The following is a 27517-nucleotide window of genomic DNA, read 5'->3' as shown; positions in this document are numbered from 1 at the left end:
CAGAGCAAGGCCGGGAGGATAAGTGGTGAATGAGTTCCACCTGTGTGCCACACCGGTCTCGCTTTCCAGTGAGGGGCGGCGGGAGTATTTAAAGAGAGGAGACAGTGGCAGATGGGGAGAGAGAGACGCACGGACCTGTGTGTGTGCAACATGACTGCGGGGAAGCAGTGTGTTTGGTTTTGTCATTAAATTTGTATAATAAATGTTTACATGTTTGTCAAGCTGGTCCCAGCTTCCTCCTTTCCATGCATTCCTTGAACTTTGTCACATGCATTTACTGTATGCCAACTCTAAGCAGCATTAAACAGTCTGTGTAAATATACTTTTTCTTGGCATATACTGTATGCAATTTTAGATGCAGCTTTTGTGCCACCTTTGCATTGTAAAAATGGCTTAAGTTAGTACTCTTCTACTCTTCTTGAGTCAGGTGTTAAACAAGGGTTGAACTGAGGCAAAAAAATCCTAAACAGTCAAAATAGTCTCTTCAAAACTGGGCAGGGATGAGGATATTGGGGGCCCAGAGACAGCTAAATTAGTGGGGTCTGAGAGATCTTTTCTACCAAAAGATAAAGCATTCATGAAAGCATTCATTCACGACCAGAACAAGTGCTTTATTAAAATTCTACTAAGAGACTTCAGCACTGCAGAGTGTTAAAGGATCATAAGTCTTTCCCTTCAAATGACAACAAAGCATATCTATCATACTGTGAACTGCTGAGCATAACTTTTTATCAAGCTATAAAAAAATAAAATAAAAAAGGACAATACTAGCCTAAAAATAATTATGAATTTCTAAAACTTCTGTATGTCATTGTAATGTGTGGTCATCTCTCACACTTATTCGTAATGCATCCAGCCCCTTGTTGAACAAGATTGACGATATGAATGAACGACATGCAGCTTCTCCTCCCCATCAGATCATCGTTCATGATGACTGATTTGTTCATGTCGGTCGCGAACCAGTACATTCAGTTCGTTCTCGAATTAATTGACCAACTAGTTCAGTAAAGGGATGTATTCGTTCAGTGGGTCCAACCAATGATATGCACCTTCACAGCCCGCTCTCTAATGCTATTGGCTTGCTATTGTATACCTATAAACTTGTCTTAAGTGCATTTTACCCCTGTCTCTCCTTGTTGAACGTGATTGACTCACATGCCAAACTGAATGAAAGACACGCCTCTTCTCATTCAGTCATTCAGCAAATCTTTATTTATTAGTATATTCAGTTTGTTCACAAATCACCTCTCATCTCATTCTGACTCAAATGACCGACTAGTTCAGCGAAGGTACGTATTCGTTCAGTGGGTCAAACCAAATGATATGCTCCTTCACAGCATGATCTCAAATGTTGTTGGCTCATGCTATAGTCAGTCTTTACAGGCATGAAAAGCAGCAGAGCTCATTGGCTCCAAAAGAGAGAGACTTCAGTGAATGAAAAATATGAGTCAGTGTATGGAGGCGAACGAGAACGATATGTAGTATATACAGGGTTGGGGAGTAACGGAATACATGTAATGGGATTATGTATTTAAAATACAAAATATAAGTAACTGTATTCCACTACTTTAATTAGAGTACAGTTACATTCAAAAGTATTTTGATTACTGAAGAGATTACTTTGCATTTTATTGTCATTTGTTTCATTTAATATTTAGTCCTTTCAGATGGAAAACATTTATACATATAAATGATGCAATCCAAAGTGCATTTGAACAGCACTGAAACACTTTCGTATGATGTGTTACATTCATACGAGCAGACAGAGAAGTAAGTTTGAAGTAAGTTTGGAGCAGAAGAAATAGAAATAACCTTATGCACGTTACCAGGCATGATCATATTTTTTTATCAAAAAAATTCACGTTGGATCATAATTTCTTTTTATCTAGTAAGACCTTTGATATTAGGGCAAAAATCGTATTCTTGATGATAATTTTTGTATTGTTTTCCTGTAAAAAATATCTAAAAATCCTTAAAACATGATCAGTTTGATTAATCTTGTTTTAGAAACAACACTGCATTATATCTTTAGGTTTTTCAGAAAATGTATGTTTAACATGTGTATTTTGTCTTACGGTACTGGCAGAGTTTTTATAGTCAAAACAAGTAAAAGAATCTACCAGTGCTGAAGAAGTAATCCAAAGTATTCAGAATACGTTACTGACCTTGAGTAATCTAACAGAATACGTTACAAATTACATTTTACAGCATGTATTCTGTAATCTGTAGTGGAATACATTTCAAAAGTAACCCTCCCAACCCTGAGTATATAGTATAAATATTTCGATAGATAGTGTCTGTCAAGAACACAAACAGTTCTTAGGCTACACTAAAATGTGTCCATTTATCACTTAAAGTGTTTATCTAAAACATATATTTACACATGACTAAGTACTAGCATTTCAAAATTAGACTTTAATGTCTTTCAGACTTGGAAGATTATATCTCTTGTGTCTTTGTGAGGCACCTTATTTAGTCACTTAGGGGATGAAAAAGAAGTTAACTCTGTAATAGTACCCTTGTCTCTACGCTGATGTGGCTGTCTGACTTGAAAAGAACTCCAATCTAATGCATTTTAGTCATTACAGTAACATATTGATCACTTTTCTTAGCTTTATCTTTATTTCCTCATGGTGTTCATTATACCTGAATTGATTCAAAGTAGATTTAATCTTGCCATTGAGTATGGGCTTTTTTATTGAAAGCATTAGTTTAATTCCATGCTAGACTGGCATCCTCCTTTATCTACTCTAATTAGCTGTGCTCCGATGTATTGTTTCAAGAAGCTTAAATGCTCTACTTGACTTAAACCTCTGCTGCTTGTTGTTTATTTGTTTGTTTGTTTATATGAATGTCTTTATTTTATTGCAGGAGGGTACTCATGAGAGACTCAAGTAGATGGTGGGCAGCTGTCCTGCTCTTGGGGTCAGCTCTGATTGCGGAGGCACGTCCTGGCAAGGAAGGATATACCCCGTTGGCTTATCGACCTCTCGTCAGATTCCGTCACAAGGTATTGATCTTTCCTAATTCATTAGCTAACCCTTAACAAGAGGAGACTTATGTCTGGCCAGTTACAATGCTAATTACTATGGAATTCTGAATCAATTCGAGCAGTTCTGTTTTGATTCCCCGCTCTGGATGATTTATTATTCTTTCCTCTGCCCATGAACAGAATATCAAATATGCATAATATTTAGACTAAAAAACATTGGATCATTCACTATGGGCATTTAGAACTGCAGGAGAACATTTCAACTGTGCTGACATCAAGATAAAACTGCCCAGCATGATTGCATAATTGAATGTTCATTGACTGGCTGATGCAGTGGGTGAGCTTTGTGGACACACACAGTAAGTGTTTTCCTTCCACTCAAAAACATAATGCAGCTCTAACAAACCTCAATTTTAATGTTTTTCCTCTATATCTATCTATCCATCCATCCATCCTATAAATCCTAATATATAATTATGAATCCTGAATATATAATTGTAATTCTGAAAATACTGTATAATTGTAATCCTGAATATATAGTTATAAATCCTGAATATATGAATTTATACAAAAGTTAGTTCCAGTCCTCAAATCCGATTGGACGTGAGGCGTTCCATTTACATTTTTACATTTATTAATTTGGCAGATGCTTTTATCCAAAGTGACCTACAAAAGAGGAATACATTATAAGTGAATCATCTTATGGAGACAGTGGTACGAAAAGTGCCATATCATAAAGTTTCACTAGCATCAGAATAGTAGAATTCAAGACAGATTAAAGTGCAACAAGAATTATTTTTATTTATTTATTTTAGTGACTGGTTAAATGCTCATGGAAAAGATGTGTTTTTAGCCGTTTTTTGAAGACAGAAATTGAGTCAGCTTCACCGATGGAGTTGGGAAGGTCATTCCACCAACGTGGTATGATGAAGCCGAAAGTCCGGGAAAATGTTTTGGTGCCTCTTTGTATTGGTACAACAAGGCAACGTTCCTTAGTCGACCGCAGGCTTCTGTTGAGAACGTAGCTCTGCAGAAATGATTTTAGGTATGCTGGAGCAGACCCAGTGACTGTTCTGTACACCAGCATCAGAGCCTTGAATTTGATACGTGCATCAACCGGCAGCCAGTGAAGAGAGACAAGGAGTGGTGTAACATGCGCTCTCTTTGGTTCATTAAAGACCAGATGTGCTGCTGCATTCTGGATCATTTGCAAGGGTCTAATTGTGCATGCAGGGAGGCCTGCAATGAGAGCATTACAGTAGTCCAGTCTAGTTATGACAAGTGACTGAACAAGAATTTGTGTGGCATGTTCAGAGAGGAAGGGTCTTATCTTCCTGATATTGTAGAGTGTAAATCTACATGTTCGTGCTGTCTTTGAGATGTGGTCTGTGAAATATAGTTGGTTATCGATGGTTACCCCTAGATTTCTGACCATTTTGGAAGGTGTTACTGTAGTTGAACCCAGCTGCATGGTGATGTTGTCTTCAACAGCAGGGTTGGCTGGAAAGACAAGGAGTTCGGTCTTGGCCAGCTTAAGTTACAAGTGGTGTTCCTTTATCCAGGCCAAGATGTCTGCCAAACAGGCAGAGATTCGAGCGGTCACTGTGGTGTCGTTGGGCTGCAAAGACAAGTAGAGATGTGTGTCATTGGCATAGCAGTGGTAAGAGAAACCATGTGCCTGAATGATGGGTCCAAGTGACGTTGTGTATACAGAGAAGAGAAGTGGCCCAAGCACTGTACCCTGAGGTACCCCAGTAAGTAGCTGATGTGACTTGGACACCTCACCTCTCCAGGCTACCTTAAAGGACCTACTTGAGAGATAGGAATTAAACCAGTCAAGCACAGTTCCCGTGATGCCCAGAGAAGAGAGGGTGGAGAGTAGGATCTGATGGTTGACTGTTTCAAAGGCTGCAGAAAGGTCCAGCAGAATCAGGACAGATGATTTGGATTCAGCTTTTGCCTGTCTCAGCGACTGATTGTCATCCAGCAGCTTGATCTGTGAGAGATAGGCAGAGATTTGATTGAAAACTGCCCTTTCAAGTGTTTTCGCCATGAATGGGATGAGAGAGACTGGTCTGTAGTGTTCTACTTGTGTGGGGTTAAGTGCAGCTTTTTTTTCAACAGCGGGGTTACTCGAGCCTGCTTAAATGTAGTGGGAGAAGTGCCTGTAAGTAGAGATGTGTTAATTATGTATGTGAGTGCAGGTATGATGGACGGAGTGATGGCCTGGAGAAGGTGGGAAGGAATGGGGTTAAGGGAACAGGTGGTGGGGTGGTTGGAGAGGAGGAGTTTAGAGACCTCAGTGTCAGTCAGAGGAGAGAATATAGAGACAGAAGAGCTGCATACAGGAGGCGGGTGTTTGACAGGGTGTGGTACTGAGAATATATTGCTGATGGCTGTAACCTTCTGAGTAAAAAATGTGGTGAAGACATCTGCTGTCTGTGATGTGTCAGGCAGTGGAGGGGGAGGACAGAGAAGTGTGTTGAATGTTCTAAACAAGCTGCGAGTGTCTGTGGTGCTGTTGATCTTGTTCTGGTAATAGGGAGTTTTTGCAGATTTAACATTATCTGAAAAAGTTGCAAGCAGAGACTGATACTTACCCAGATCTGCTGGATCTTTAGATTTCCGCCATCTCCTCTCAGCTGCCCTGAGGTCAGTCTGAAGTTCACGAAGGATGTCAGAGAGCCAGGGGCTGGGTGGTGTAATACATGCTGGCCTAGAGGAGAGAGGACAGATGCTGTCTAGACAGGTTGTTAAAGTCGAGCTTAGTGTGTCTGTGGCAGTGTTTACATCCAGGGTGGAAAATATGTTTTGTGTGGGAAGAGAGGTAGAGACAGCGGTGGAAAAGCATGAGGGTGAAAGAGAATGGAGGTTAGGGTGAAAGGAAACCAAAGGCGGAGTATGTTTTAATATAGATGGGAGAGCCATGTTGAATTGAACAAAGTAGTGATCAGAGACATGTAAAAGAGTAACAAGAATGTTTGAGCTGATACAGTTATGTGTAAAAATGAGGTCCAGCTGGTTGCACAATCTGTGAGTTGCTGTAGTGCTTAGTCTTTCCAAGACAAACGAGGCCAGAAGAGCATGAAGTTCAGTGGCCTGGGGCTTGTCTTGGTGTATGTTGAAATCTCCAAGAACCACAAGTGGCCTACCATCCTCCGGGGAGTGTGAACAGTAGGACATCCAACTCCTTGAGAAAGTTTGCCAGCTGACCTGGAAGGTGATAGATGACAACAACATGTATTTTTGTGGGTTGCATTGTAGTAATAGCATGGAATTCAAAAGAAGTATTGTTACATAGAGAAGATTGTGGTGAAAATGTCCAGTTGTTTGGAATGGAAGTAGACATGTTAGTATGTAGAAAGAAAATATAAGAAAATAGATACAATTAAAAGATACTTAAGTACTATGGTGAGTGGTGCCTTGTTCCAAGAGTGCTGATAGCTCACACCATTAGCACTGGGAGCTTTACTGTTTGTATCACTCCGCTTGTGTTCGAGGCATTCCAAATTAACTTGTAAGAGCAGCTAGAGTGTGAACTTTCATTCATCCCTTTGACAAGATTTGATCCAGCAGGTGGTGACAAAAGACTGTCTTGTGTTTGCTATGAGGGAGTTGAGCTGACAAACTGTGTTATCAATCAGTGCACAATTTTTTTTTTGAAGTCATCTGGAATTGTCTCTTACTCCATGATCGCTCAGATTACTACTACACTATAGCCGAGAAACAGAGTTAAAATAACAGCTTCAGCATTACTGCTGATCACAGCTAAGAGTCGCGACAGAAGGAATAATCAAACATGCTCCAAGGCGCCTACCTGATACAAGCTTCTGAGTTGGGAGAAGATGTAAACTTTCAATATGGTGGAGGAGAGAACGCATTCTGTGTCAGGTGTCAAAATAAGAGTTCCTCAAGAAATAAACAAGAATGAAACTGTGGTCTTCCATGTTTTCTCTCCGACAACAAAACACTTGTACAGACTGAAATACTTTTAGGATAAATCCGATAGCACGTACGACAGCATCACTCACAACAGCTGAGGAATAGAGTTAAACTAACATCAGGGCTCCAGACTAAAAAAAATACTTAGGAGCCACTGGCTTCTATACTGAAACATTAAGGAGCCAAATGGCTGTTTTTAGTCGCCAAATCACAGAATTGCTCGATTTAGATTGCTGTTAAGAAACAAGATATAAAGCAGAAGAAAAGGAAGACAGCTGATAACCCATTAATCGGAGGTTTAATAAATAGTATATATAGTTGAGAAGACAAGTTTGCATTCCCTTTTGTCTCATAAATGTTCACACGCCTTTCATAATTTATACAAATACAACAGATAAAAGATGTTTTTTTTATTTAATACTGCTCTTCACAATCTACATTATAGATAATAACATAAAATATAGTATGCATATAGAAGTTTGTTGTATTCTTGAGCATCAATGAATGTTTCCACCTTGTGTAATAGTTGTGAACAAGTCCCTCAATAGACCTAAGTGTCAAAAGCTTGATCTCATATATATATATATATATATATATATATATATATATATATATATATATATAAAATACAGGACTTTCAATTATAAAGAAGCCCGAAATACACTCTTATTTTGAAATGTCAGCTGATTCGCTGAGAAATTAATCTGATTCAAACTGTTAACCTGACTCCTGAGTTCAAACCCTCAGTTCTTTTCGGGTGATTAATGAAAAAGATCTGGTTCAAAAGAGTAATTAGTTCACGACTCTCTTGCGCTGGGTTTGTTGTTGCGTGCGGTGCAGCGAGCTTGTCAGAATCAGATGGGTGAAAAGTGGCTCGAGATCTAAAGATGTATTCAGTAACTCACAAGATAATATCTGACGAAACCGCATATGAACGCACACAACCCGACTGTCTCCAATGGCGACCAGATTTTAAATTATAGTCGCAGTAAATTATTTTTGGTCGCATTTGTGTCCATTTTAGACGAAGACTGGAGCCCTGAACATACGCAGGTAATCACGTGCTCAGTCACTCTCCTTCTCTCTCTCTCTCTCTCTCTTCCATACACACACACACACACACACATCATTTTTTCTCCAAGAACTTGTAAGAAACAGCCCAAGCTGTTGTTACTAGTTCTAAAGAGACGTTTTCAAATAGTAATGGTTTGGGCACATCTTTCTAATTATCAACAGCAGAACCTGAATCCAAGGCAAAATAGTAGTTCCACACACAAGAGCTTTTTTGGGACAGTCCTTAGTTTTTCCCCACTTATGTATTTACTTGTTTGTTGAACTGTTATAAAAGCAATATTACACTTGCAGTCATGCTGTATTGTCCATCTACTGTATCAGCACACCTGTGATTACCTGGGGAACTCGGGCTGCAGCGTGCCTACAGCTGAATCACAGCCCTGGTGATAGATGGACATAGAGCACTCTAGCTTGTGTGATATTGCTTAAGTATCTGTGAATACATAGTTATAATTTGAAAACATGAATGTAAATCATGACTATAGAAATGTGTCTCAGAATATGTAAATATAATGTAATGCTTGGGCATGTTAAAAGACACACTAATTTTCCATATTTCAATATGATGATCATAATAGTCCAGCTATCAAATTTGAGTGTGGAGTGTGGCATGTAACATAAAATCGCAAGGGTTTCATGCCAACAACCCATATACACATTTGACCAGGGGACACACATTTAATCAGGTTCCCTTTAAAGCATGTTTTTTTTTTTTTTTTGTTGCCTGAAACTCTAGGAGAAAACACTCTGTACTTCTTCTATCCATTTCTGATCTGTTTCTGTTTCAGATGGCATTATATTATGCTATCAAAATAGTCAATTTATCTTAAAGTCTTATCTTATGTCTTAAAGTTTTAAAAACATAGTCCTTACAGTTAGGCCACGTCCACAGTAATCCATATTTTAATTAAAAAATAATTTTCAATTTTTAATATAAATTTTCACCTTAATTTTCCTTAATTTTCAGTTTCCTAATGTCCTCGTTTTTCGGTAATGGAAAGCGTTTGTTTGAAAGTTTCTGTTTTCGGGGGAGGAAAATGCAGTTCCAGTGTGTATGAGATGCAAAAACATGGCAAAATCAAAATCAGTCAGATTAGTGTGGATGTGGACATTATGCTTAGTTTTCGTGTTCAAAATTCCTGTAGTTACGAGATGTCAACTCTTATATTCTACTTGGAGCTGTTCACAATTTCGGACCTCGGAAGTTATTTGTTTCTATGGCAACACTCATAAAGCCAAAATGGCTTTGTTGTTGATAACAGCAAAATACTTACCACTACATGAATTAATTAATTCACCTCTATATTTTCATGCAAAATGGTTAATAACAAAGAAAGCGCTGCAGGTAACAATGACATAATAAAATGGCATACTGTAACAGGGTTCGGGAAAGGAGGATACGGGAACCGGAGTAACAAACAGCAAGACTTTAACACAAACGCTGAACAGATTGGCACACATACAGCGGCCACGTGCGTCTCTCTCTCCCTCTCTCTGGCATCCCCGGCTCCTCCTTTATCTCTCTCCTGCTGATTGGGCAACTCAGCATCAGGCATACATCCTCTTGCCCGGCCAGGCCCTCCTGCATGTCACATACCCCACACCCGATTCAGGCCAGGGAAACCTCTGGTCTGACTTACTCCCCCCCTGCCCCTTTGGCCATTCCGTTGCCAGCTGGTCTTCCCCGCCTCCTGGGAACCTGGGAAGGATGAGGGGAGGGAGAGGGGAGAGAGAGGAGAGAGAGAGAAAACGCTCTTCTTTGGCGCCCACCTGGTCCTCAGCCGCTCCTCCTCCCCCTGGCGGATGACATCTGGCTCCTCCGACTCCTGGCAGCCGGCAGCGGTTCCTCTGCCTCCCGGCGGACGGCAGTGGGTCCTCTGTCCTCTTTGGATGGCAACGGATCCTCCACTTCCTGGCAGACGGCAGTGACCCCTCCGTCCCCTGGCGGACGGCAATGGCCCCTCCACGTCCCAGTGGATGGCAGTGGCTCTTCCGTCTCCCAGCGGACGTGAGCAGGCTCATGTCAAATTTTTTGATAGATGAAGTTTAAATAGACAGACATTATGTTAGTGTCAGGAATTAGAGAGGCTCAGGACCCAAATGCAAAGTTTCAAAAACAAAGGATTTACTGATATAACCAATAAGGCAAAGAACAAACCAAAACTCCCACAAGGGGGAAAAACAAACATAAACTACCCTGAAGGGGAAAAACTAAATCCAGGCTGGGGTTGGGAAAACAGGACACCAGGACCATCCGGACCAAAACAGGAACAGGAAATAACATAAACAGGAACTGACATGAACTGACCAACAAGACCATCTGGAGACACACAAGACTGACTGAATCACACAAGAGGAACTGGCACTGGACAGCACACACGAGGAGACTGAAGTAGGGAGAGAAATCAATAGGTTATTGAGACGTGGCAGGTGAGACTAATAAACTAATAATGGGCTAACAAGGAGGCGGGGTATGACATCAGACAGAGAGACACCTGGCAATACAGAAACAAAACAAAGCCACGTGCTCTCACAGGACAACAAAACACCCAAATGGCATGAGTGCACATCGCCAAGAGAGTAAGGCAATATACGCTCATGCCAATGTCAAACAAAGCGATGCCACGCATTCTCACACAAAACAAAACCTTAGCGTACATCACACGCAACAGACAACAAAAACAAGACAGGACACCTGTGTGAGATTTTGGCCACACACAAACCCAAAACCTCAGACAAGACATGGAACATGAGTGTCCAGATCCCGACATCGAAACCAAACCAGACAGAAGGGTCAGGATCCAGACACCATGCTCTGGACATGAAACAAGTCCGACCGAAGAGCACATGGCAGGGAAATAACCGAAACCATGCGCTCACACCAAGACAGAAAACAAAACACAAGACAGACATGGGACGATGATGTCACGGTCCTGTCAGACAGAAACCCAGACTGACAGAGTGACAGGACCATGACACTACCCCCCCCAAAGAGTTGCCTCTTGGTGTCCCAAAACTGGAACATCAAACAAAATGAGTACTAACACAAAACAGAATATACAGCAGAGAGGGAGGGAAGGGAGGGAGTTTAGGGAAAGGGGCAGGGTCTGGCGGCCTGGGAGGAGGCCTCAGGGCAGAGGCAGGGTCTTGTGGCCTGGGAGGTGGCCTCAGGGCAGAGTGGACAGAGTACTGGGCGATGGCCAATGGTCTGGGGTCAGATGACTAGGTGGCAGCCGCTGGACAGGGATAAGAGGACTGTGTGGTGGTCACTGGACAGGGGTCAGAGGACTGGGCGGCAGCCGCTGGACAGGTGTCAGAGGACTGGGCAGTGGCCACTGGACAGGGGGCAGCAGACTGGGCGGTGGCCGCTGGACAGGGTTCAGGAGGGAACGGCTTAGGGGGCTGAGCCGTGGAAGGCTTTGAGGGTTCAGGGTTCAAGACAACCTGGAACGCATGTGCTGGCTCTGGGATGGACGAGGCTTCAGGGACAGGCTCTTTGACCATAGCAGGCATGGGCGCTGGCTGGTTGACTGTGGCAGGTGTGAGTGTTGGCCGTGGCAGGGGGATGGCCTTCGTGGCCATGGACGCTGACAGTGACAGGGGAACAGCCTCCATGGCCGTGAACACTGGCAGCAACTGGGGAACGCCCTTCGTGGCCATGAGACCTGGCAGTTGCAACTGGGGAATGGCCTCCATGGTCGTGAACAGAGGCAGTGACAGGGGAACGACCTCCGTGGTTGTGAGCATGGGCAGTGACAGGGGAATGACCTCTGTGGCTGTGAGCACAGGCAGTGACAGGGGAACGACCTCCATGGTTGTGAGCATGGGCAGTGACAGGGGAACGACCTCTGTGGCTGTGAGCACATGCAGTGACGGGAACAACCTCCATGGTCGGGGGAACTGGCAGTGACAGGGGAACAGCCTCCATGGCTGTGAGCACAGGCAGTAACAGGGGAACGACCTCCTTGGTCATGAGCACTGGCAGTGACGGGGAGAGTTACCTGTATTGAGGTGTAATCCACTCCTTCCAGTGATGGACGTATCCCACAAATTCCCAGAAGGAGAGGGTCCCCAGCCCTTCCATCTCCCATGCGCCAAGATGATCCTTAAGGCATCCGTTTAACAGATCCTTAAGTTCGGCCTCCGTGCAACCCAGCTCATCTGCCACAATCAAGAACTTGGAGACGAAGTCTTTAACATCTCCCCCTCCTTCCCAGAGAGAGCAGAGTTGGATGATCTGGGCCGACCGCTGGCTGCAGGTGTCCTTGTGAGAGGGAGGGGGGGAAATAAAAATGCCCATAATGGCCTCTGCTGGGTCCTAGTTGGGCCAGTTCATAATATCAGGAATCAGAGAGGCTCAGGACCCAAACGCAGAGTTTAAAAAACAAAGGATTTTTTGATATAACCAAAAGTGCAAAAAACAAACCAAAACTCCTTTGATGGGGAAAAACAAACATAAACTACCCCGTAGGGGAAAAAGGTAATCCAGGCTGTGGTCGGGAAAACAGGACACCAGGACTGTCCGGACCAAAACAGGAACAGGAATAACAAACTGGAACCGACATGAACCGACCAACAAGACCAACTGGAGACACACAAGACTGACTGAATCACACAAGATGAACTGGCACTGGACAGCACATATGAGGAGACTGAAATAGGGAGAGAAATCAACAGGTTAACGATACAGGGCAGGTGAGACTAATAAACTAATAAACAAAGCGAGCGCAGTATGCGTCCACAGTCGCGAGAGACAGACATAGATTATTGACGCGAGTGCATGCCGCCAAGATGACAAGCGCAGTGCAATCATGCCAATACAAGACAAGACATGGAACATGAGTGTCCGGATCCTGACACCAAAACTGAAACCGAGCCAGACAGAATCCAGACACCATCCTCAGGACATGAAACAAGACCGACCGAAGAGCGCATGGCAGGGAAATCAACCGAAACTGTGCGCTTACACCAAGACAAATAATGAAACACAAGACAGACATGGGACGATGATGTCATGGTCCTGTCAGACAGAAACCCAGACTGACAGAGTGACAGGACCGTGATACTTGGCTCATTTGAACATTCTGTCAATGTAAGTATAATGGATTTTTGATATAATGGAGTGTTGATCGTCCAAGTGCGATCAGTTAGAAAATACTGTAGCACATTAGCAGTCTGAAGGTCTGTGCTGGGTTTTGTGGATGTAGCTTGAAAGCTCTTTGAGGAGTTGCAATTGATTATTTTGGTCTTGGTTTATTAATTGAATGTCAATCCAACCTAATGACTGTTTTCAAATAAGTTCTTCCACTGCTTTCCATTGTTAGTACAAACAGACATTGGTTGAGCTTATGTTGATATCTCGTGTCCAGTTGGGATGCTTAAACAACCCATGTGATGATAACCATTTATATTAAAGGACATTAGTGTTTTCATACAAATCTTTTATACAGTATGTCTCTTTTAAAATATGGACAACACTGAACCTTTGTCTTCTAATGCAAGTAAAGCTCAATCTTAGCATGGCCTTATAATACAAGTAGCACATCACTGTTACTGTTGTGGTTACAAATGCTGTTAAAGTGCACAATTAGCCTAGTGGTTCTTTCATTAATTCATTATAGTTAACCTTGAGCATCATGCTACTCTCAAGTGTCGGTTCTGTTTGGTAATGATCACAGCACTCTTACATAGACATTCATTCAATAAAGCGGGGAATTCTGAATAAACATACCGTCTCTCTTGTTACGGTACACTAATTGCTAATGCTATCATAGCTGTCAGTAAATAGTTGAAATTGACACTTTGAGAACACATAGTTGTCAAGTTCCTTGCGATAAGCTCCTTATCAGAACACAGTGTATGAAAATCCATTAAGTGCAATGCAAAAACAGACTACAATTTCAGATAAGAATGTATTTGTTGGAACAGATCAGGATCAAATTATACTTCATAGAATTATAATTATACTCAGTGTTTATGTTATGTATTGGCCTCATATCAGAGATCATATCATGTCAGATCTCTACTCCTGAGAAAGATCACGCATATACCAGCAGTGTGAATCCACAGAAAAATCTGGCCGAGGTAAAACCATTGATGTAGTGAGCCTGTTTTTCAAATGGCTGGGTGTTGGGCCAGGGCAATGTGGTTGAGCTTTTTTTTCTGGCACGGGCACAGAGATAAGCAGTGACCCCATTAGCTTTCCCTCAACTCAGCCTGCCTCAATCATCGTAAGTAATTCAGCTTATAGTATGAAGCTTTGTCCCGCTCTGCAAAAGCCAATCTTCTGTCCGGAATTCAAAGCAAAAGATTTTATTCACCATAGTTTATTTCACCAGCCTCCCTGTACAGCCAATCAGATTATACAACAAATCTGGCTCCACCCCACATTTAGACTAATCAAAAACGTAATGTTTGAGTGACAGATGGAGCACATGTAAGATAAGGTGAAGGGGCTGGGCTGTGTAGGTGCTTATACTGTAGCCATCATTTAATTTTTGTAGTCCAGTTGCGTAATTCATGTACAATTGATTCCAGGAAGTTAATCGCTTCACTGAGCACAAAAAGTCTTTAGAGCAGCACAGTGGAATGAATAGGTGTTAGCTAAATGCTCTGTCAACCACTTCTGGAATTTAACTTTAGATAACATAAAATGAATTATAGTTCAGAGCAATTATAGTCCTTTCTAGATCATTTTGAATCAAGATAGAAATAATCACTATATACTTATGTTTAGGTTAGAACAGCAAGGTCATATGGAGAAAAAATAAAAAATAAAAAATCAAAGCTAAATCTAATGAAAAGCAAACTCTGTAGCACACACTAAGCCATAATACCCACACCACAAGCCATGATTATTGCAGGGTAAGTGGGTAACGAGGGCAAAAGCCACTACATAGTGATGTTTTACTCTCACATTAAGAAAGTGTTCTGGTGAAACTGTCTTTTGTATTTGCAGAAAAATGACAGGGGCTTGCAGCCAGCATTTTCTTGTTTTGGGCAGATGGTACAAATGGCTCTAAAGTCCCTTGTAAGCTGAGAGAAGTTTGGAATTTGCTGCCTCACAGTAATCACTCAAAATTAAAATCCTTGCCAATTATCCATTTTAAGGGAATAATCCCTCTAGATATCCAAACTATTTCACTGATCTATTTTGTATAGAGATTAATTACTGATAGATTTACTAATTTTGATACCCAACAATAAATCAGTCGAAATGTTGCTTCCAAATGTTCCAGTACCCTGACATCTGCCCCATTATGCTGACTTACTGACCAGGTCCATCACCTTTCAGACATTTTTGCATTAGTTCAACTGTGTGTACCTTATCCTGTAGTGCAACTGGCAGTGTGTTGCATCAGCAGTGTGGGAGACTTGAGTTCTAGTCCAGTGTTGAAACTAGGAAGTATTTGCATTTGCATAATGAGTGACGAGTGCAATTTGAAGGTTCCATTTTTCCTCCATGTTTGCTTTTTAACTCCACTGACAGTTAGGTTTAGGGTTGGGGTTTGGGTCAAGGGGTAGGCCTATAGTTAATAAAATATGCATTCCTCCTCACTGTAGTACATCCTTTACTGCTAGAAACAACTCGCTTTAAGACTCACTTTTTGGCACCCCTCTGTGGGCATTTCACCCGGAAAATGGAGCTCACACATGCCCTTATGTTCAAAAACATGGTGTCAGTGCTTTGAATTTTGGTTGGCGGAGGCCAAGTTTACGTCAAGAAAAGTCAACATCCTTTTCTGAATTCAATGTGAGGACAGTCTGTCTACAGTAGTGGATGGTTTATTGCCAAGCTCCATGAAGTATCATACAAGTAGCACATATGACTCATGCGCTATATTCCAAGTCAGTGAATAATGGCTTAAATTGTATGGCTATTGTATGGCTTCAGAAGAATTATAGTATAGTGCACAGAGGCTACTTTTATGATACTTTTATGGTGATTATTTTGCCCTGTTTGGAGCTAGGCAATACAAATCACCATCCACTTTTGTTGCATGAAAAAGAGCTGCTCGGTCATATTGCCTTACATCTCATTTTCAAATCCTGGCCGGTTTGAACTAATGTATCATTCAACTTATACTTGCAAATGTACAAATAAGGCACCAACATTTTCAAAGAATATTTGGACTTTGCTATGAAAATATGGCACAGGAATTATAGATAATACTTTAAATAAAAGAAAGGAGTTAGACTTGTGTAATAACAGAAAATCCTATTATTAATAACATTGATAATCCAACTACAAAACAACATAAATTCTCTGGTGGGTCAGTCCTGCAGAGAAGAACGACTTGTTGACACGGTGAATGACGTTTTTTTTTAATTTATTTTTATTTTTTTTTACTAACCAATATACACCATATTTAAGCTTGCTCAGAGCATTTTTGCATCCTGTAGATCTAGAGGGGAAACAGAAAACAGGTGTATTAGAGATGTGTAAAACATTTCAAATATCCAGTGTGTGGATGTCTGTTATCAGAGCTGTGTTGACATGCTGTCTGTGAAATGTTTCTGAATGTAACATTTTGTAAGAATTATTTCTCTCTCTATTCTTGTTCCAGCAGGACGGGATCTCGGAGAGTTTACGGATGAAGGGTATGTACGATGCCCCACTTCTCTCTCTCTAATACCAGGATATTGCCATGTTTTTTTGAGCCATGGTGCTTTCATAGTTTTCTGATATTATTTGACGAAATTTGGCAATCATTTAGCACTGTTAAAAAAAGACAAAATTATTTGAACACTTTCTGGTTATCAAACATTAGTGGAAAATGTCCACAGTTAATGTAATTAACTACACCTTTGGTTACTCTGCTAGGACACCTGTGTGAATTTGAGGGGAAATGATTTCATACATCCACTAATTATGACTTTGAGACCAGTTGGTCAAAAGTCATTGCAAAATGGCTAAGAATAGTGCAGTTTGTTCTGAGAACAAGTCATTTATTTTGCAGATGCCATTTGGGATTATATTTAGTTTTCTAATGCAATGAAATTTTAAAATGTGCCCAAATACTTTTGCTATATCAAAGTACCATGGTAATACAATCTGATATCATCATTGAGCTATTATACTGTCCCAGCAGTTTTTTGCAATGGTAGTGACACTACACTTTTAAATGTATTACATTTTTTTACTTAATTATTTTGTATCCTAAACATCTGAACATCTCAAAATGCTTTATGACATATCAAGCATTGTGAATAGACAGTGAGGTTTTCCTTTTTACACTGCTTTTCAGTGTACTGTAGATATGTCTGGATCTGTGTAGGTTTGAGGAACCACCTTACAGTAAGTGTTTAAAAATCTATGAAATCAAAATTGGTGTTTTGTGTCTTTTAGTCCATGTTTGTTAGCTTTAAGGCCATCTGTAACACTTTCACAATAAGGTTCCATTCGTTAACATTAGTTAATCCATTTGGTATCATGAACTAACAATTTTCAGAATTTATAAATCTGTTAAAGCTAGTTAATAAAAATAAAATTGTTCATTGTTAGTTCATGTTAGTTCATAGAGCATTAATTACTAATGTTAACATATACAACTTTTGATTTCTAAAACAAAATATTACTATATGTTAAAATTAACATTAACTCACTGTTTCAATAGAAATTATGTCAACACATGAAAGAAAACTGCACTCGTCAAGCGATTTCATGGGGTCTTCCATCCAAAAGTAATAAGAACTGACTATACAGTATATTACACCTTCAGGTTTTTTTTTTCTTTCTTCTATTATGTACCTCCATCAATAAGTTGTGGGCATAATAGAGAAAATAGAGAATTTTTTTTTTTTTTTCAGTTGTCTTCTTGTACAAAAATGTCTATGTAAAAAATAAAAATATTTTAAATTGAGATGGATGTTCGCCAAGTTAAGTAAATACAAGAGAGAAAGAGGTTCTTCAGAACTCCTTCTTTGTTGTCTTTCTGTTCCTTGGACACAAAAGATGGTATGACACAGAATGGACCCTGCTGAGGAGTATGTTTTGGATTCTTTCTTTGGGTCTGAGAGGTGTTTGTCACTCAATGCTGAACTAAATTCTCTCCTTCCCCAAGGGAATGGATGTGCCCCTGAAAGACTGAGAAAACTATAAATGGAAGGGAATAAGTTGTAGATTGGTATATTGCATACATGCAGAGGAGATTTTGGTCCCTCTCGTTTCAGCCACAGACTGTTCACGAACCACCTCATGCATATTTCACAGACAAATTGTAATATTAAATACAATCGGTTGACTTTGCTCAGTTTTTTTTTTGGACTCAGGATGCAAACAATGTTTTCTTTTCCAGTGCACCATGAAACAAAGTCTTGTTAAAAAGTTACCAAGTTGCTACAACTAGTGCATCCGGGGGAAAATATATGGCTCGATTTGACATATTTGTATAGTTTGTTGTCATTCTGTCAGTTTGGGTTTTAGTCTGACAGGACTGTGGCATCATTGTCCCATGTCTGTCTTGTGTTTCATTGTCTGTCTTTGTGTGAGCGCACGGTTTCGGTTGAATTCCCTGCCATGAGCTCTTCGGTCTGTCTTGTTTCATGTCCGGAGCATGGTGTCTGGATCCTGACTTCCTGTCTGATTCGGTTTCGGCCTGTGTTGAGATCCAGACACTCATGATCCATGTTCTGTCTATTGACGTGGGTGCATAGTGCTTATGTCATCTTGAGGGCATGCACTCATGTCAATAGTTTATGTCTGTCTCTTGTGAACACGGGTGCGCCTCGCATTGTGCTGTGTGCCCGGGTCGCGAGCTGTCTTGTGTTTCATGTCCGGAGCATGGTGTCTGGATCCTCACTTTCCTGTCTGGTTCTGTTTCGGTCTGTATTGGAATCTGGGCAATCATGCTCCATGTTTTGTGTCTGTCTCTCGCGGACGTGCATTGCGCTCGCTTTGTGCTGCGCACCCGGGTCACGAGCTGTCTTCACATTGTGCTGAGGTTCAGTTACTTCAGTCTGAGATTTCGGGTGTGTGGCCAAACTCTCGCACAGGTGTCCTGTCTTGTTTTTGTCGCCTGATGCGTGCATCGCGTGGCATTTGCCGCTCAGGTTTTGTTTAGTGTGAGAATGCATGGCATAACTTTGGCGCAAGTTGGTTTGGTGCAATTGTACCAAATAATAAACCAAACAAGAATCCTTACAATATAATCCTGACGAATGCAATGAATAGTATTTTCTTTTTCTTATTACCCAGTGTTTATTAACCATATAGAAACCAGTGTGGCAATAAAAGGAATGCTTGGGCAGCATGTTCAACATTACACTGAAAATTCTTTTTGGAAATCATTTTAGAAAGGCCTTTTCAATTATTTAATAATCATTTTAATTATTTATTCCAATTACTCCATGTTTAAGTGGATTAAATTCTGACTTAAGTATACCTAAATGGGGGTTTTGAAATATTCCTCCTGTGACTGCCTGAAAGGCTTTTGATGAAGCTGATTAATTTCTTTTGATGACTCTGAATCTACTTTATAATTATTTTACCTTTGAAGTACATCAAGTCTTAGTGTGGAATGTATTCATGACAGTACAACCAGACAAAGCGTGCTTCACACTTCTTACTTAATTTGCAGCATGGCAAATGTTGCCTGCTTTGCACATTTAAAGTCTAGACTGCAGAACATGAAGTAAAGCTGGGAAGAATATGAAGCCAACTGAAATTGGCTGTCAAAATTTGGAATATGGGAAAATCTAAGACAGCATGCACAAGCACACAACAGAATGCCTTGTAATTGGAATCATAAATGAAGTGGCTGGCACATCTACATTTCCACTTTGCAGCTGAACACAGAATATCTTATCACTGAGGGTAAAATCACATCTTAGGGTTGGAGAAAAGCTTTTTGTGTAATTCATTCCAACCACCAGCTACGTATTACTAGTACCCAGCTCTCTCGCTATAAAGGCTAGGTTCTACTGTATATTTCAAAAGCTAACAAAGACAAAATCTTGTATTATTCTTTCAAATAAGAACAGGGCAGGGTGTGCCCATGGAGCTCTTGCATTCTCAAAGCCAAAAATCAGTCCTGGTCCCCTGATCCTAGCTTTCTTCACATTGTCATTACAGCACAACTTATTAATCTGCATGCAGGGTCACCTCCTTGGCCTGAAGTTAATAAAACATTTGAAATGCTAAGGATTATAGCTCTAAATTGCATGATAATCCTGAAATCTCTTTAGCTTCTATGGGATTTAATTTCACTTTTAGAAAGGGAACACTGCATCATGTCTGGTGAGAAAAGAGAATAGTGTGGAAATTACTGCACAAGGCTGCAGTCATTTTACAGTACTTGAAGGAATTAGTTATGGACAGCTGCCCACGTTTCTACTGCTGTAGTTACTGAACATCTCACGTGTACAATCACTAATTGTAATTAAATTCTGTTTATGCAGATTTTGCTTAATGCTGTATTGTTTGGCAGACTTATCTTTTATATAGAGATGTAGAGGGCATAATATAATACCTATTGGGTGCACTTGCTTTTGAAAATGCTTATGTATCCTTTAGTTCAAGAAAGATGGAAGATGTTGTGCTTAGTTAGTATACATTTTTGCAAAATATTTTTTAAATGGCTCGTTGTATCACTGCATTTTCCTTGTGAAATGAACACTAGAGAAGCTACAACAATGACATTTATTCCCTTTAAAGCAAATCACAAGTAAAATGTCATAAATATTTAAGTTTTGCCCTATTTCTCACTTATGACAGCAAAACACTTTTACTATAGCACATAACTTGTAAGGCAATGCATTATAAGATTTACATTTCTGTTTATAACCTACTACATTTACAATCTTGTTCTTTCACAATCAAATTGCACTTGTGATGCAAATGTTGCATCACAAAGTAACAAATCCTGAACTGCAGGTTAATCAAATACAAAGTGACATATAAATGGCACAAAATGACGTGGTTGCTTCAGCAATTGTATTTTTTATCTCACATTTGCTTTTTATGACACTATCAGTTTGGTTTAGATTTAATATTTAGGGTAGGATAGTAGCTTTTGTTTATTTAAACTTAACAGAGCATTAACCTTAAAGAACTCATCTGTCTGAGAAACATTTGAACTTGCTTTCAGCACCACACAGAGGTGTGGACATTTTACTTCGGAACTATCCCAATATGTGTAATGAACCACGTAATATATTTTTGTGAAAATGGTGCCTCAGTTGCATAGTTTTCATGAAATCAGACTTCACAAATGAGTATTTTTGCTTCCCGTCTGAACAAAACCATAGACAGGTGTGATTTCTCAACACACCTATTTCAGTGATATATCAGGTAGAAGGGAATTTTTATGCGCGAGACATTTATCACAGTTTCCATAGTGTTCTCAAAATCTGAAATTATTACTTCTCAAATAGGTATTTAACTATTAAGACCTTTTATTTAATTCCAGAATAGGCTCTCAAGCCAGTGGGAAAAGTTAATATTTGAAGATCATGAATATTCATGAGCAGAAAAGCCAATGAAGCAGGAGGGTATCTAATTTGAACAAAGGGATTTGCACGTGGAAGGTAATGAATCTAAAAAACACTCATGAGGGAGGTGAACGCTTCTGTTGTTGCTCCAAACAGATGTTGTCTTAGCCACAAAGAGAGAACAACCCGACATCCCTTTTCACATACTGAGAGTGTTTTTAAAAGCCCCACTTAAACGTAGTGCTTATAGCCGATCTATATACAATTAGCATAATTCTATTAAGTTATTTAATGCTTATTTAGCATTCAGCTGAAAACACAACTACTAATAAATCCATTTCAGATAAAGTAGCATTTGGCTTCCTGGGCTTCTTCCATTGTTCCCTACAAAACCACTGTGGAGCTTAAACTTTTCTCACTTTTCTGTCTCTGTTTTTCAACTGAAGCAATTCTGGTGGATCTTGCCAAGATAGAATCTTACCAACTCATTAAAGTAAACTGCAGTGGTGGCATGCTATAAAAATAGATAGCAAAAGGAATGGCAGAGATGAAAAACAGGACAGGTGATATTTGTCTCTTTAGCTCATTTGGGTCTAAATAAGGAGGATGTTCTGTTCTGGCGACTGGTAGTGCAGAAACGTAAACTGTTCCCCAATTGAAATAATAGATGACATAATCAGCATAATTACAGTATCTGCACTTCCTCATTCTTCTCTCTCTCTCTCTCTCTCTCTCTCTCTCTTTCTTTCTAGCTATCTATCCTAACTAAAATGGAATGCTGAGTCATACGTGTCCGATTTGGAAAACAACTTGTGTCACACATAGCGCTCTGCACAGGGGACTCACAATTGATTTCACTAGAGTTTGGTGTTAACATGTTGCTAAGCTGACAACGTGATATGCTAATAAGCATAAACATACACACAAATATTGGGTAAAATGGTCCGTTTTAGATTGAGCTTTTGTTAGTAAGACATTTTGTTTTGAATTAATTATATTTATAATCAACATTTCTCTTGCAATTTGTATCCCATCTTGGATGGATTTTGCTCATCGCAATGAATTAGGATTGTCTTCTCCTGATAAATTATTTTGCCTTAAAATTTGGCCAAAAAAGGTATCTTAGAAGGCACCATAATCTTGCATATTTATGCTGCCTACCTTTTAGGACAGCTTTCACGTTAGAAGAGATCCTATAATGCTTTAAAATGCTGTCTTTGTAGATTATGGAACAAAGCCATCAAGATCTTTTGGTCTTGGAGGTCTCTCAGCATCTGTTAGTAGAAATGTCCTTTCTTCTCTTTCAAACTCACCATGACAGAGGCATCTAGGACAGATGAGATATGAAATGAATGCTATTCAAGCCATTGTTTACAATTAATCTAAAAGATACTCTTGAAATCCCTGATAAAGAGGCATAAACCACAAAAACAACCACAAATACAGTTTGCTCATAGTGATATTCAGTCACAGTTATAGTCAGTGAAGTTGTTCAATGGTTGAGTGAAGAAAAGGGCTTAATACAATACAAATTAGCAGTGGAGTTTTCTGCAGGGTGTACAATTGGTGAAGAGTGGTAGTGCCTCATAAATAGCATAACTCAGAGAGACTAAATGATAGCTAGATTTTTATGGAGTTTAAATACCCTCATTGTACAGATCTCAATGATCCCACCTTCTGAGATTTAATTGATCTTGTAACCAGTGACTTTGCCATAGCATTGCTTTGCTTTTGCACTGCTTAATGGAAGCAGTCTATAACTGCATCTACATCTAACTGCTCATTAGCTGTATAGGAGGCCTTTACACAACTCTACTCATGTAGAGTTCAGGCAATTGTGGGTTATACTTTTAATTAGCATTTAAAGTTGGATCTGCATTTGTATAGCAGCACAGATTTTCTTCTAGCAGATCTTCCATGTAATGGTCATTCGTTTGCTCACTGATAGATCAAGCTATATGGAAGATAGATAAGGAATAAAGTCATCACCATCAACTCTCTTTCATTTCTATATGGAATTTAACATGGGTTTTCAAAAGCAAGGGTAGATATTTAAGAAAAAGCAGTGGTGTGCTTAAATGGGTCATATTGTGAGAAATCAAATGTTCCTTGAAATTTTGAGATAAAATATTTCATTGTATAATGAAAACATACTGTAATTTTCAGAGCTCAAATTATTATTATTTTTTTTTATTAAGCTGCAAAAACGACTCGGTCTGAACTTCCGCAACTTTCTGATTTAAGACAGATGAACGAAAGTTAAATATATGTTTTTGGTTAACTAAATATAAATAAAAGCTCATAAGAGTCTTAGAGTCATTAATTGGGGAATGCACTAGACTGGCCATGCTGTATGTTTTCGATTCACTAAAAAGAACCAGCTTATAAGAGTAATTCATTTGGGAATCAGACTACACTGGTAATGTGTATCGTGTTGTAGACTCAGTAGAGATATAGCGCTGCTGCTGAATTGCGCTGCAGGGAACACCGTCAATTAAAGCCCAAAGTATATTTCAGTCAGACGCATGCGCTAAGCATCCACTTACAGGACGCGTGATGCAAATCTCATCATCAGTAGAGTGCTCGAGCACCGAAAACGCACAGCCCGATTTTTCTTTGAATGTGCAAAATGTGCATGCACCTGGAATAATGAGCACTAATTAGTGGGTCCACAAGGTGGCAACACTAACATTTGAGCCATTGCTACCACAAAGAAGAACTAGAAAAAGATTTAATCGCATCTAAACACAGGAGATGAAGGTAAAAACAACAGTGGATGTCCATGTCAAGAACACGAGTGAGGAGGTCAGGATATACCTGCATTTGTATAACTTGAGTGTAAATGACTATAAAGACATCTTTATGGGTCTAAACTCCTGAAGAGAAATAGTCATAGTGCTAATAGTGCTAATTTCATAGCAGTCGTATTGCATATACAGTCATATGGAGTATAATTTGAAAGTGATTGGCCCAGTCTCTGAGCCAAAAGGAGAGAAAAAATCTTCTAAGCCACATACCATGCCACATTTGCAACAAAACTGAAATCGTCCTGGTTACTTTTATAACCTCCTTTCCCTGATGGAGGGAACGAGACATTGTGTCAATGTAGTGACACTAGGGGTCACTGTTGGGAGCCCCAAACACCTCTGCTTTTTTAAAAAATGCCAATGAGAATTGGCGAGTGGAATTTGCATGCCACTCCCCCGGACATACAGGTATAAAAGGAGCTGGTATGCAGCCACTTATTCAGGTTTTGTGCTGAGGAGCCGAGACCAGGTCCGGCCATTTCAGCGGGTAGTTCAGCGTTGTGGCAAGAGGGACACAAAGTCTCGTTCCCTCCATCAGGGAATGGAGGTTACGAAAGTAACCAGGACGTTCCCTATCTGTCACTCACTCGACGTTGTGTCGATGTAGTGACACTAGGGGTCCCTATAAAAAATGCCATAACTAGCTGAGCTGTGTTACGTGAACTGGCGGTGTGTGACGGGCAGACTGCTGTGTGCCTTGTAGCCAGCGCACCAGGCCGTCATGTAACCTTCCCCAATGCTCTTATGGGTGTCGAACGGTCCATCAGGAACAAGTCGACTGCCCAACTACAGGGACAGGCTAGCCCAGCCGAGGCCTCTTTTCCCTCTCTTTTCTCCCAAAAAAGAGTGGAATTTGTTAACCGACTGGGAGCCATAAGTGTGTGCGTCGGGGGGTGTCCCTCCCAAGGGAAGACACCGCTGAGACCACACCCCACCCAAAAAGGGGGGTATTTTGAGTGGAATACGTCACATGGTCTTACTGAGTCTTGTCTAGTTTCTACAGAACATGGCGACCAGGGGAAGATGCACAAGGAAGACGCAGTTTGCCGTCAGGGAAACAATTTAGCGGAAGATATCACATGGGGTCGCCTTTGGGGTACCAGCACATGTGGAGCACCTACCTCAGTCCAGGGGCTCATTAGCGCACGTACTGGGCCGGTCAGCGAGTTTCTCTACAAACTCAACTGCCAGAGGGCTAAGGAGGAAATTCATCCAGGGATCACAGTCTGTGAACACGACTGGGAGTCAAGAGTGCACGTCTTCACCTCAAGGGAGGGGAAAAGCGCTATGCGCAAGTGGTACACCCGGCCAGTTGTCCCGGAACTTACCTGCTCATGCCTGCCAATACACGGGACGAGACCGGCTCAACCCGGAGATTGTAGAACCTCGCAAAGGTGTTGGGTGTTGCCCAACCCGCTGCTCTGCAGATGTCTGCCAAAGAGGTGCCACTGGCCAGGGCCTAGGAGGCCGCCACAATCCTGGTAGAGTGGACTCGTAACCCTGCAGGGGGTGGCATGTCCTGAGCCTGATATGACATCGTGATGGCGCTGATGACCCAGTGGGCGATCCTCTGTTTGGAGACAGCACTTCCTTTCCGCTATCCACCAAAGCAAACAAAGAGCTGCTCAGAGCTTCTAAGGCTCTGCGTGCGATCCAAATAGATGCGTGAAGCTCGCACCGGACACAGCAATGCCAAGGCTGGGTCTGCCTCCTCCTGGGGCAGCGCTTGCAGGTTCACCACCTGATCCCTAAAAGGAGTCGTGGGAACCTTGGGCACATAGCCCGGTTGGGGTCTCAGGATCACGTGAGAGTAACCCAGACCGAACTCCAGGCATGATTCGCTGACAGAGAACGCCTGCAGGTCCCCTACCCTTTTGATGGCAGTGAGCGCAGTCAGGAGGGCAGTCTTCAAAGAGAGTTCCTTAAGCTCAGCTGACTCCAAGGGCTCAAAGGGAGCTCCCTGTAGACCCTGAAGGACTACGGAGAGGTCCCATGAGTAGACGAGGCACGGTGTGGAAGGATTCAACCTCCTAGTGCCTCTCAGGAACCTGATGATCAAGTCGTGCTTCCCCAAATACTTACCATCTACTGCATCGTGATGAGCCGAAATAGTGGCTACATACACCTTCAGGGTGGAGGGGGACAGCCGCCCCTCCAGCCTCTCCTGCAGGAAGGAAAGCACTGAACCGACTGCGAATCTCTGGGGGTCTTCGCATCGGGAAGAACACCACTTGGCGAACAGACACCACTTCAAGGCATACAGGCGCCTCATAGAGGGAGCCCTAGCCTGAGTGAACGTGTCTACCACCGTGGGTGGTAGGCCACTTAGGTCTTCCGCAATCTGTCCAGGGGCCAGATGTGGAGATTGCAGAGGTCAGTTCGCGGGTGCCAGATGGTGCCCCGTCCCTGAGAAAATAGGTCCTTCCTCAGGGGAATTCGCCGGGGGGGGGGGGCTGTCTCGAGGAGCGTGAGATCTGAGAACCACGTCTGGGTGGACCAGTAGGGTGCTACTAGGATGATCTGCTTCTCGTCCTCCCTGACCTTGCACAGGGTCTGTGCAAGTAGACTCACTGGGGGAAATGCATATTTACATAGTCCAGGGGGCCAGCTGTGTGCCAGCGCATCTATACCGAGGGGTGCCTCAGTCAGGGTGTACCAAAGCGGGCAGTGGGAGGATTCCCGGGAAGCAAACAGGTCTACCTGTGCTCAACTGAATCAACTCCAAATCAGCTGGACCACCTGAGGTTGGAGTCTCCACTCTCCCCTGAGGGTAACCTGACATGACAGCATGTCCGCTGTGGTGTTGAGGTCGCCCGGGATGTGAGTGGCTCGTAGCGACTTGAGGCACTGCTGACTCCAGAGGAGGAGACGGCAGGCTTGTTGTGACATGCAGTGGGAGAGTAGACCGCCTTGGTGGTTGATGTATGCTACCGATGCTGTGTTTTCCATCCGGACCAACACGTGCTTGCCCTGGATCAATGGCCGAAACCTCCGCAGGGCGAGCAGTACTGCCAACAGCTCGAGGCAGTTGATGTGCCAATGCAGCTGTAGGCCAGTCCAGGAGCCGGCGGCTGTGTGCCTGTTGCATACAGCACCCCAGCCCGTCTTGGAGGCATCTGTTGTAACCACGACGCACCTGGAGACCTGCTCTAGGGGAGCCCCTGCCCATAGAAATGTGAGGAAGGTCCAAGGGCTGAAGAGTTGGTGACAGATCAGCGTGATGGCCACGCGATGTGTCCCGCGGTGCCATGCCCATCTCTGGACTCAAGTC

The 27517-nt window shown here is 41.7% G+C and overlaps 1 protein-coding gene across 2 annotated transcripts in view; it reads left to right on the top strand.

The window, feature by feature from the left end:
* LOC127413035 (follistatin-related protein 5-like) overlaps positions 1-27517 on the top strand; it is a 251700-nt gene that overhangs the window by 20930 nt on the left and 203253 nt on the right. The window contains exons 2-3 of one of the 2 annotated variants that reach the window (XM_051649838.1): positions 2872-3010; positions 16579-16609. In XM_051649838.1, the coding sequence (XP_051505798.1) occupies positions 2882-3010; positions 16579-16609 (160 nt within the window). In that variant the 5' untranslated portion in view covers positions 2872-2881. Of the gene's footprint in view, positions 1-2871; positions 3011-16575; positions 16610-27517 lie in introns of both variants that reach the window. The other variant, XM_051649837.1, reaches the window with a different exon arrangement.

The sequence above is a fragment of the Myxocyprinus asiaticus genome, chromosome 22 (assembly GCF_019703515.2).
Source record: "Myxocyprinus asiaticus isolate MX2 ecotype Aquarium Trade chromosome 22, UBuf_Myxa_2, whole genome shotgun sequence".
Classification (NCBI taxonomy): domain Eukaryota; kingdom Metazoa; phylum Chordata; class Actinopteri; order Cypriniformes; family Catostomidae; genus Myxocyprinus; species Myxocyprinus asiaticus.
This window is presented reverse-complemented; position numbering and strand designations above follow the sequence as displayed.